This window comes from Zingiber officinale, chromosome 9B (assembly GCF_018446385.1).
Source record: "Zingiber officinale cultivar Zhangliang chromosome 9B, Zo_v1.1, whole genome shotgun sequence".
In the NCBI taxonomy this organism is placed as follows: domain Eukaryota; kingdom Viridiplantae; phylum Streptophyta; class Magnoliopsida; order Zingiberales; family Zingiberaceae; genus Zingiber; species Zingiber officinale.
In genome coordinates, this window is record NC_056003.1 from 48,140,849 (window position 1) to 48,153,440 (window position 12,592).

Consider the following 12,592-nt stretch of genomic DNA (forward strand, 5'->3'; position numbering starts at 1 on the left):
CTTATAGTGTGTGTTGTTGATTATAGAAGGAAACTGTGTTCTAGTGATCTAGGTTGAGAATGTCCCCAAGAGGAGCTCATAAGGATTGTCATGTTAAACCCTGCAGGTGGACATAGTCCGACATGATGATGAAGTTGAGTGGTACTACTCTTGGAGCTAGATATTAATTAAGTGAGTTGTCAGTAACTTACTTAATTAGTGGACATTTGTTATCTTAAACACAGGGAGACTAACACACTCATAATAAGAAGGAGCCCAAAATGTAATTTGGGATTGGTGCGGTAGTTCAATAATAGTTCTTTAGTGGAATGAATTATTATTGATGAAATTAAGTTGTGTGTTCGGGGCGAACACGGGATGCTTAATTTCATCTGGAGACCAAAACCAATTCCTCCTCTCGGTCCCTATCGTAGCCTCTAGTATATAGAGATTTATACCCACCGCATACCCACCTTCTTACCCATCCAATGGGGCCGGCCAAGCTAGCTTGGAACCCAAGCTAGGGCCGGCCAAGACCAAGTGGATGAGCCATGTAGGTGGCCGGCCAAAGCTTGGGTCCCAAGCTTAGGTGGCCGGCCACTAGAATATTAAAAAGGATTTTTATTAAAATTATTTCTTATGTGGATATCATGATTTTAAAAGAGAGTTTAAAAAATTAAAAATTTCCTTTTATAACTTTCTACAAAAGATTAAGAGAAGAGATTAATCTCTTTCCTTATTTGTAGTTTAAAAGGATGGTTTTAATTTTTGGTAAAAACTTTCCTTATTTGTAAATCATCTACATGTTTAAAAGAGAGTTTAAAATTTGAAATCTTTCCTTATTTGTTGATTAAAGGAGGATTTTAAATTTTAAGAAAACTTTCAATTTTAATCATATTCATGATTTAAAATAGAGTTTAAAATTAAATATTCTCTTTTATAAGGTTCTACAAAAGATTAAGAAAAGATTTGATATCTTTCCTTATTTGTAGATTAAAAGATATTTTAATTTTTTAGAGATAACTTTCTTTTTATCCACATGTTTAAAAGAAATATTTTAATTTATAAAATTTCCTTTTTATTAACCACCATAAAGGGAAAAATTATTTGAGAATTTTTTATTAATTTCCGGAAGCAAATTAGGAAGTTTTAATTCTTGTGTGAATTAAAATTTCCTTGATTAAAGGGATTAAGGTGGCCGGCCATTAACATGATGAAAAGAAAATTATTTTTAATTAAATAAATTTTTCTTTTCAATGGCAAAAGAATTAAGAAAGTTTTTATTAAATTTTTCTTATTTGCCAAAACCAAGGATTATAAAAGAGGGGGTAGAGGAGGCTTCATGAGGTATGTCTCTATTATTTTTCTCCCTCTCTTCTTCTTTGGGTATGGCCGGCCCTTTTCTTTTCTCTCCTCTCCTTTGTGTGGTCGAAACTCTCTCATGGTGGAGATAGCTTTGGTGGCCGGATCTAAGAAGGAGAAGAAGGAGAGAAAAGAAGCCTCTTTTCTAACATCCCTTGGAGCATGGTGGTGGTGGCCGAACCTCTTCATCCTAGAAGAAGTTTAGATGGCCGAAACTTACAAGGAAGAAGAAGGTGCTTGGTGGTTCTCATCTCGGAAGATCGTTGCCCACACAACGTCCGAGGTTAGAAGAGGAATACGGTAGAAGATCAAGAGGTTTTTCTAAAAGGTATAACTAGTATTTTTCTTTCCGCATCATACTAGTTATTTTTGGAAATAATACTAAATACAAGAGGCATACGATTCTAGTATTTCGAATTTGTTTTCGATATAGTGTTCTTTTGTTTTTCTTTTCCTTGTGATTTGATTGTTCTTTTCGGTTAACCTAAAGTTATTTTAGGAAATTAAATATTAGCTTTCCATAAAAGGTTTTGTCTAGTCGGTGGTGGTTGCTCCCATATCCAAGAAGGTCATGTGCCTCGCCACGTCAGTACTGGGAACCAATTATGGAAATTAATATCTAATGGAATTAATAACTTAAGGTGATTTGGGTCGAACGTGTTAAGTTCCGCAGAAGATCCAAGTCTAAACCTAAAAGAACAAATAGATTAAGTTTTGGATCAAACGTGTTAAGTTCCGCAGGCGATCAAAAATTTAATTTAAAAGAACACATGGTAGCTAGGAAAAGGTTCAGACCTTTGTACAAAATTTTTGTACAGTGGAACCTCTAGGTTTTCCGAGTAGCAACCAACACATACTTCCTTCAAAAGGTGATATTACTATAGTCAGATCCCCTGGTCCATAAAAAAGTGGATCATGGGATGGATCACTTGTAATTGCGACAGGATCGTAGTCGTGATCTGGCTGTAATTGGTTGTGATCCCTTTCTGGACTCACCATCCGCCCCTCCCTCCCATATTATAGTTTGGGTCGGGACGGGTGGCCAGAGGTTATCCCCCATTCGGTGCATGACAGCCTGACTACTTACCCACCGTTGGCGACCTCTGACCACTTGCTCCGACCCAAACTATAACCTGGATGGGACTGTGAACCTAGGGAGGGATCGTAACCAAATGCGGTCTGATCGTGATCATGATCTAGTCACAATTATAAGTGGTCTATCCCCTAGTCTACTTTTTTATGGACCAGAGGATCTAGTCTTCCATACTGCACCACACCATGGAGACATTGTTAATGCTTATATTTATATATACGAGAATATTTTACCATACACCTCAGTCTGCGTGGCAGCGTTCGTGACTGAGACATAATTGATTGCCACATGGGTTGCGGGAGCTCTCTAAGAGCTCTCTCGATGTAACATCTGCACCACATCAAAAGTAAAAATCCCTACATCTCTCTCCATTATATATATAAAAAAATCTTTTAACCAACTCCTATATGAATCTCACATTTTTTATTATATTTTACGTTATATATAAATAAAATTTAAATTCATATATTAACACTAAATGATATTAATAATTAAAAATAAATTCCATTTTTTTGAAATAAAAGACCTAACTAAAATTTTTATTATTTTTAAAATTTAAATTAAAAAATAAGTAAATAGGAAGAAAGGGAGACACTTTTCCCCAAAAATGAAAGAGCTCCCTCCCAAGCTCCTTCCCTCCTGCTATGGTCATATTGCTCTTAAAGAGTTTTCATTATGGATGCTTTTAATCGCAGAGCGCGTTGTGGCGTGCTAATATACACTAAAGTGTATAATTAATATGCAAATTTGTTTAACAATGAAAATATATAATTACAATAAAATAGGAGTCATAATTAGGGATTTCAAAGAATTGAGCCCACTCTAAAAATATCTAATTCATATTAAAAATTATCAAATTCGAACAAAGAAAAGAGAAGAGGTGTGTTTACATGGAGGGAAGAGAAGGGTGTGGGCAAAAGTGATTTCACTCATTGTTAATGTTTACATTTACATGAAAGTGTATAATTAGTAAGGAAATTTGTTTAATGATGGAAATTTTGGTGAAGAATCATTATGAAATATTGGTGGGTGCTACTTGTTTTGTTTTTGTGCTCATTTGTTGCCTTTTGAAAGTAATCTTTAATCTACCTTCTTTGGCAAATAATGCTCGATGCATAGTAGAAAGTGTTAAATTATAATTCTTTAAATTAATTATGTATTGATAAAGTTATTATTGTGTTATCTGAAAGTGGATTTGAGTCATATAAGTAGTTTTTATAATGTAAGATAAGCTTACATATAATAGTTTTTCTTTGAGATTTTGTATTAGTAAGCTTCATGGATGAATTATTTTTTTTAATGTTAACTTTTATAGTAAAAGATGATTACACTTACTTCTTTCATAGTTTATCCCTAAGTTACGTGAACAAAGATAAATCATAGTTCAATTTATAATCAACCGTCAAATAACTAAAGAATGAAAAAGAATTTTTTTTTTTCCTGAGAATATACATCAATTAAAAATTAACCATTACCTTATTATAACAAAATTATCATCCAAAAATTGGACACCCCATGAGGACAATGTTAACTTTAATTGATAAATTAGAATTCACATCATCATCAAAATGGAAAAAAAAAAAAAAACTAAAGAACAACAAAACTAAGATAGTTGAAGTAATCTTTATATTTTTAAAAAAAAAAAGATAAACTATTCGCATTTGTGGTGTTCCTGGAGAGTTCGACAAAAAGGCACGTTAAACACACGTAAACTATTTTTTCGACCATTAAAAATATGTTTAAAAAAACGAAAATAGAAGTCTAAAAAAAATTTATTGTTTTTTTTCGAAGGATTAAAATATTTTGTGTAATTATTTTCGCCAACTAGATTCCCTCACTTTGGCTAGAAAAATAAAACTTTAATATTACAAAAGGCAATACATTATTACTAGTAATTGATCCTGATTATAACGATAACATATTACATGATAAAAAAAATGTTTACTATAACAAATAATTTTTTAATATAAAATAAGTCATAATACTTTATAATTTTTAAACTCTATCATTTTACGCTCATAATTATTGATATTGATGTATCCGGGGAGTTCGTCTGGGTGAGAAGCCGCATTACTCCATGCGGGCCAGACGCCCTCCTTGGACCCCGCCTGACTAGCTCTCTTAATTGAGTACACTCCTGCACAACGACTTTCTTATGCAAAGAAATCCTTGCCGAGCTGATCTTCTTCTTCGATTCAACCTCTGATAGTTTCTGACAAGCACGACTATCGTACCCTATGGCTCAAAACCACCCATGGCGAGACAGTCTGCAAGTGACACCTGGCCATACCAGGTGTTCGATTCCGCTCAGCTAGTCGGGTCCTGGCTCGTGGGTCGGTCTACGTGGCTCGTATGTCAGTCCAGGTGGATCTCCTCCATCTTCGGTTATATAAGGTCAAGAGATGATAAATAAAAAAAGTGTCATTTTCATGCAGGCTATTCTTCTCTCTCGAGTTGTCTTCTTTTGCGTACCCACGAGCTCCACCTAGGGGCGGATCCAGAGGGAGGGCGGCATCGGCGGTCACCCCCCCCCCCCCCCCACCCCTTGTCGATAATAGAACCCCTAGTAGTATGGGGTTCCACCGGTGAAGATAGAAGATATTGCCCCTTGTTCCACGTAAAAATCGCCCCTCCATATTTGAATTTCTGGATCCGCCACTAGCTCCACCTCTTTGCCTGGTGCTGATTTAATCATTGAAAGGGTCACGCCGACGAGTGACGATACACAGCGAATTAAGAGGGTACTTATAAAGAGAATTGACAAACTCATTATGAGAAAAATACGCATTCATGGTACATTGACATCTAATATATATACACATAGCATTGCCATGGAAGAAGAGTACCTCGAAAGGCGCTGCACGATCGAATTAATGACTAAGGGAAGAAAAGTTCTTGAAGAATTAGAACATTGTTGATGCATTGATGATCGGAATGATAGCGCAAATTGTGAACCGACTAGAGATCACACGATGCGATCAGCAAGGCTTTCTTCTGTCCACCTTCAAGTGAAGTTTGGACCATTTTTTCTTTCGTGTTGGATCCTTCGACTTTTCTTCCTCTTTCGTTTGGGACTCTTCGTCGCTTTCAGACGCCTTGAAGGAACTGCTCATCTTGAGGCTACTCGAGTGTCGCTTTAGAGGTGGGGTGGTGGTGTAGGAGGCATGAACAACATTTCGTTCCTTGAGAAGCTCGTCTATCTGGATCGAGTAGCATAGAATAACGATAAGCATTAAGAACTTTGCAGTGGCTGGAAGAAGGATATCGAAGTATAGAACTTACTTCTTGCATTTCCTGAGTATATCGGTTGGTCATCTCAGTGAATCGTGCCAAAACCTGTTCATCTCGCATGAATTCATGAATAAATGACCAACACAAACATGTACAAAAAAGAACCATGGAAAGGCACGGGACAAACCTCTCTATACTCCGTCTCAAACTTAGACAGTTCGGCTCGTTTTGCTAATATCCTTGCCTCAACATCACGGAGTTTTATCTTTTCCTCTGAGAACTCTTCTGTGCACATAACTTCAAGCGTGTAGTTTACACTTTTAAAGAAATTATCACCTTCAGATTTTAATGCGACAGAAACAAAGTTAGATAACATTTGCTAAGGTCATTCAAAGAATAGAACAATTATGCAACGGCTGATTTACCGTAGACGGCAAATACATGGGTGCCTGCTTTCAGTTCATTTACTTCACAAGCTTGAAACCCATCGAGTTTCTTGAAGAATGCAGCATTTGGATCTTTAGCAGATGCTAGCTGGAGGCGAGAAACACAATAGTATTAGTAAAACAGTATTTGGTTTCAGAAATGCTTCTTCAAATGAGTTTAGAATAGTTAACCTTACCGAATTAACTTGATCAAACCGATATACAGGAAAATTAAGGAAGAACATTCCAGCAGAAGTAACCTTTCCAGTTTTGGTGCTGTCTTCCTGCACCAGTATGGATGTCAGATGGGTACATCACAAGCTATATGGATTCGGTGACACGGTAAAACATATAATCGAAGGCTATTATAATATGCAAACAACGGAAATTTCACATAAACAATTCAAATGTCAAGTAATTAGTACGATACCTACTTGATGCTAGAGGGTGCCAATTAGTTCAGTAGGTAGTACCTTGGAAGATGTTGTCGAGCTATTAGGTTCATAACTTGCCTTTCAACCAAATGTGAGTGTTTGAGGGCTTCATAGCTATATTTTTCAACAAAATCAACTAGACGCTTAATGGAACATTCTCTACATGGGAAACTCAAGAGTTGACACACTCAAACTTAAGACTGTTGGAATCAGAATTGTCATTAAAGAATGTGGACCGAATAATTAGGTTATAATGAAAAATGTTATGATGGATGCCATATATTAATAGAAAAAGATAAGATAACTAATCATATTAGTGTTGATAGATGGCAAAATGAAGGAAACCAAGATAAGACAATTTACATATTCAAGATAATTGATATTATTTTATCTTGCATGAACCATATGACCAGATAGTTCCATCTGAATAATTGCCAATTTTTGCATTTTATCATTGATAATTTCAGGAGGAATCCCTGCCAATAAAATTACTGCTAAGCTATACAAATATACGAGACATACTTTGTTATGTTGGTTTTATATATTAAAGTTCAGGCTCATCTCTAAAGCTAGAGTTGTTAGGAAATGGATTGAACCACCACTTTACTATTTCAACTTAACTGAAGACATATTCTGGAAGCAAATGTGATTAGAACCGAAAAACTCCTTTGCTGCCATGTTAAAGTTGACATCTATCATCTGTTTTTCACTGCTAATTTATAAATTACTTGTCGAACTAAAATTGTGTGTGCACGCGCGTGTATGCAACAATTTTTGAGATGAATGGTACCTTTTAAAAACAGATTAATATTACAACAAAACTAAAAGAATTAAATAAAATGACCAAAGATAAATATAAGGTGCAATAGACTTATTCAGTGTTTGATCAAAGTGCCATATGAAACCATCAATAACATCAGATTATTAAAAAGATTTTGGAAATAAGCAGAAAATGTTTCAAATAACATCTAGCTCAGAAGTAGCATTTTGAACAATATCAATTCATTATACATGCACAGTCAAATCTAAATGCAAACAGAAGAAAAACAGTGAAGGCATTAGTCAATTCATATTGAATTCATAAACATATGAGACCTACTTGTAATGCAAGACTTAATCCACCATTTTCTTCTTGCTCAAAGTACAACAACTGCACATCAAAAACAAAATTAGTGAAGTTGTTCAGACCATGTACCTAATGCTAACAAGGAATTGATGAAGATATAAAAGATTATCAGTGCATTTATGTCGTTGGAGACGAGTGAATCTAGAGCTGCAACAACTATGCAGCAAGCTGTACTGTCGAGACAGTAGTTTTTAATCAATGTTATGTTAACAATCCAATTGTTAGAATTAGTTCTTGATAACTAGTTCAGATAATGACTAGCCAATTGGTAGACCAGGCTGTTCGATTAGGAAAAAAAAATATAAGATGCTGCATGCTAGCTTAGACTAAACATTTTTTCTTCAAAGGAATTAGACAGTTAAATAATGTCCAGTTGTAGAAGCCTCAAACTGAAGAAGTATAAGCTCAATTAGCATGTCAATTGGTTATATCCACTCTAATAGATATTTAGTAATATACAGGAAGGAACTATATATACTGGAAGAGTCCAATAAATATTTATATAAACATAACAAATGGGTATTAAATAATATATCAAACATTCTATCACAATGCAGTATAAGATTTTGAAACAACCTTGAATTTGCTCTTTGCAGATGAATGAACTCGGCAAACGACTCCCATCCTAGCTTCCCTCTCTGTTATTTCCACTGAATAAAAGTGAGCTGCCTGTTTTTCTACCTGTGCGATTACAGAAAATAACTTCTAAAAAGATTTGCAGAAAAAGCCTTGTGAAAAAGCAAGAGAAAATGCCATTACCTTTCTTGAAATTGACTGCCCCAATGGAAGTGGAAGGACAGATACCAAGCCATTAAGTGCTTCCTCCAATACAGTTGCAGATACAGTTGTCTTGATTGGAACTCCAAGTTTACTAACATACAGTACAACAAATAAGAAGTAACAATGAAATCTTTTGATATTTGATTCAGAAACATGGCCACAGGATATAAATTAGTACCAAGTTCAATTAGCTCGCTTTACCTAAAAAGTGCAGCAAACATTGTGTTCACGGTGCCAAGACTTGAAAGATCAAGCTCCAATTCCTGACTATCTGATTCAATAGCCTGGGAAAACAATTTTACATTTTTAATTCCTTTTAGCTAAAATGCAATAGCAAATTAACTGAATAGAAGAAAAGAATAAGCAACATTATAGAAGCAGCCAACTTTTAATAATAACGATGTCTTTGAATACAACAACCAAGCTCTATCTCATTAGGTAGGGTCAGATATATGGATCCTTCTATGTCATTGAACTCTATCCCATACTATATCATTATTTATATTTAAATAAATTTTATCTTATTTTATTGTTGCTAACTAAGTTTTCTTTTGTCTTCCTCTTCCTCGTTTGATTTGCACATTTGTCATAGTTTCACATCGCCTAATTGAGCCTCTTGGTCGTCTACATACATGTCCATATCATCTTAAATGTGTGAGTTTTCCCTCAATAAACACAACTCCGACTTTCTCTCTAATATTTTCATTTCTTATCTTGTCCATCCTTGTATATCCACACATCCATCTTAACATCCTCATCTCTACAACTCTCATCTTCTGCTAGTGTGCTTGACTTATAGCCTAACCATCAACTCCATAAACAAAACATATCTAACAACAGTTTTGCAAAACTTTCCTTTTAGTCTTAGAAGAACTTTACAATCACAAAGAAAATCTAACGTTGTCTTCCATTTCAACCATGCTGTCTGTGTTCCATATAAAACATCTCTCTCAATCCTTCCATCTTTTTGCAAAAATTATCTAAATACCAACTCGTCATCTCTTATCTTAACAATTATCTCATTACGTCTAATATTACTAAACTTAAATTTCATATATTTTGTCTTTACTCTACTAAGCCTAAAACCTTTCATTTTTAGCGTTTTTTCTGCCATGATTCGAATTTAACATTTACTCCTTCACATGTCTCATGTCTTTGGATGAAGTTAATAAATGAACTTAAACAAAGATGACAGGAAAAAAGGCCATAAAATTTGTATCACTAACCTCAAAACCAGATGTGTCATATTGATGTCTTCTATCTGCATCAGACAATACATTGTACGAGAATGTAACTTCCTTGAAAACTTCAGCTGCCGTAGGATCATTTGCATTTTTGTCAGGATGATATCTAAAAATAAACAGAAGACACATAATCAGAAATTCTTTATGCTGTGATCTTTGCAATATGAAGCACAAAAAAAATGTCTACACTAGAGTGCTAATAGCATTAGCATCAAAGGATAATTAAACTAGCAATGTTAGAAAGGATAAGAATTATATTTGTCATATGAACGAGTTCGTAAATATAGCAAGCAAAAAATGCTAAGATGAGTGTGAAGAATTATTGAAAGAATAAACCAAAAAAAATTATTAAAGTTCAAGAGAAGTTAAGCATAGGTCCAATAGATCACAGAATGAGAGAAAATATGTTGAAAAAATATGTATTTTTTAAGAAGACTAATAAATTCAATAGATTGAAGAGTTAAATCTATGTAAGGATAGAAAAAACCAAAAAACTGACATTCAATCTGATAAAAAAATAATTGAATTAAATTGAATACTATTAATGATATATTATTGCATAAAGAAGATAACATTCATGTAGCTGATACAAAATAGTTGGGGCCAACACGGCTTGAAGACGATGATAGGGGCAACTTTTGTAGCCCACTCCATATAGTTGGGACAAACAAGGCTTGATATGCAATATAAACAGCTCATATGATGACGTAATACGATTTTGATTTTCAATTAAATGAGGTAAAACAACATTTTCACTGCTTTAAATGAGATGAAGATGTCATTTAGCCTCCATCATACCACCAACAAGCTGTGTTTGTCCTGAGCATTCAACCTCTAGCAGATATTTAAATTAATCTTCGGATCAAACTTCAGTATTATTCTATTTTGAATAGACTTAAAACAAGGGAATTAAAGAGATGGGAGTGAACCACAGCCTTCAGATATTGGACTTAACATAGTTCTAGTTAAAGCAATAAACTTACTAGTTTGAATTATATTTACCTCAAGTTGGAGAGATCTAATTCCACACCAGACTAGTGAACAAGAGGAACAGGCTGTGAAAGTCAGTTAATCAACTTAAAAAAAATTTGCTCATAGAGTTTTAAATAGCTAGTGCAAGATCACTAAGCTATGAAAGTGGACATAATGCAGCAGAGAGTGCTGAAAGGAAAGTATAAACCAGAAAATAGATACATTTTGGCTAAGTTTCTGATGCCATAATCAAGGACAATCAAGACTGACTGATGCACTATTGCATTGAAGATATTGATGTCAGGTTTAATGATCCTCTTACACTTCCAACTGATATATTGAAATCTCAAAAGGTTCTGCAGTTTTTCAATGATCAAAAACAAAGCCATCCAGTATAGTGCCAGAAACTTAGAAGACTGTAACAATTTTGAATGCACTTACCAATGAATCATTATTCATTATCTTATATTTGGCACAGTGTTATTGTAACCAAAACTATCCTTGGCGCAGTGTTTAAAGTTTCAAGGCTCAATTCCAAATCGATGAGGGATGAAGCCTATCTATCAGTCGGTGGGAATATGTTCATTGGTATCCTGCTTCGAGACCAAAACTAGGGACTTGCAGAAATTGATTGTTCAAAATAGAGGTAATGCATCATCTGTTATGTATACTTCTCGTCATGAACATTAAGATTCCAGATTTAGGAGGAAAGGAATGATCGTATGCCACCACTAATGCAGATAGGCCCTGAGGCCATCATATCGCCAATACATGCAATGTGAGGTTAGTGAAACCAGACAATTCCCTCGTTTGGAACTAGATAACACGTATTGATCATCATATTCAATCGGCATCTGATGAAGGTTGGAACTCAATTGGAGCAAAAATAGTCAGCTCAAATCCATGCCCTTTGCATATGATACACGAAGACACTTCCGCTAAAATTGTTTGAAATTTCTATTAGAAGCCTTCACTCAATATTACGAGTCTGGATATAGCAAAAAGGATATAGGCATCAAGAACTTTTACAATTGTGTGTAATTTATGTGTGAAACACAATTACAATAAGGCCCGGATACAAACATATCGATCAAAAGCCAAAATTATTCGAGTCAAAATCATACATTATTCAATTACTAATACCATAAATCAGGAAAAAAAAAGAAGAAGAATATCAAATAAGATATCTTACTTCAGAGCCATCCTTCGATACGCACTCTTGATCTCCTGCTCCGTTGCATTACGGGAGACGCCAAGCACTTCGTACGGATCCCTCCTCTGCTGAAGCTGCTGCTTATTAGCATCCCTTTTCTTCTCCGACTTGGCGGAGGAAAATCTCGGCCCCGGCATCTCTCTCGCCCTCAAGACCAACCTAACCTAACCTCTCCACCCCTGATCTCACTCCAACGCCAGATGCAACCAAAACATTTTCACCATCCGAATCGAGAATCTCGCGCGGAGAACGCAGATCTACACGCCGATCCTCCACCTCTCTCCCGCCCCGAAACCGGTCGCAGAGAAGAAGGAGATGCCGAAGCAAACGCAGCCGCCTCGAACCCTTCCCGTGTCCCTCCGCCGGAGACCGAGAGAAGGAGAAGAGAAGAGGCGGAGATCGAGCGAGAGGATATCGGCGAGGGAGACGGGGAGGAAGAGAGGTCGCGTTCAAGTGTTCCCCATGAACAGTGTAGTTGTTAACCTATCCCTCTCCTCTCACGCCATCCGAGGCTGCTGTGCTAGCTCACGTCAAGAGAGATGTCCGCACGAATCATAAGCATACGACACATTACCCTTCGTTCATTATCAGATCAACGGTCCTAAAGTAACGCTGCCGTGCGAATGCTCCCATAGAAAGAACATATTATTTAAAAAAATTTGAAACGCAAAAACAGACGATTTGTTTGCCCATCATTCTCCGTCGGTTCCAGATGACTATTAATCGCGGAAGA

At 35.6% G+C, this 12,592-nt stretch overlaps 1 protein-coding gene across 1 annotated transcript; it reads right to left on the reverse strand.

Annotated features, from left to right (window-relative positions):
* Positions 1-5,179: 5,179 nt before the first annotated feature.
* On the reverse strand, positions 5,180-12,349 carry LOC122023754 (chaperone protein dnaJ 16-like). The gene is made up of 11 exons (XM_042582051.1): positions 11,839-12,349; positions 9,657-9,780; positions 8,632-8,714; positions 8,410-8,521; positions 8,227-8,331; positions 7,624-7,674; positions 6,288-6,374; positions 6,091-6,199; positions 5,853-6,001; positions 5,717-5,770; positions 5,180-5,634 (listed from the first exon to the last, which is right to left on the reverse strand). Exons 1-11 carry the CDS (start codon positions 11,994-11,996, stop codon positions 5,413-5,415), a joined length of 1,254 nt encoding a protein of 417 aa, XP_042437985.1. The 5' UTR covers positions 11,997-12,349; the 3' UTR covers positions 5,180-5,412.
* Between the last annotated feature and the right edge of the window lie 243 nt (positions 12,350-12,592).

What these genes read in the sequence shown, in the direction of transcription:
- LOC122023754 (XM_042582051.1), bottom strand. Translation starts at nt 11,996, where the DNA reads ATGCCGGGGCCGAGATTTTCCTCCGCCAAGTCGGAGAAGAAAAGGGAT. An exon ending in TATCGAAGGATGGCTCTGAA is followed by an intron (nt 9,781 to 11,838) that starts GTAAGATATCTT and finishes GTTTATTTTTAG; the next exon opens with ATATCATCCTGACAAAAATG. An exon ending in ATGACACATCTGGTTTTGAG is followed by an intron (nt 8,715 to 9,656) that starts GTTAGTGATACA and finishes TTGTTTTCCCAG; the next exon opens with GCTATTGAATCAGATAGTCA.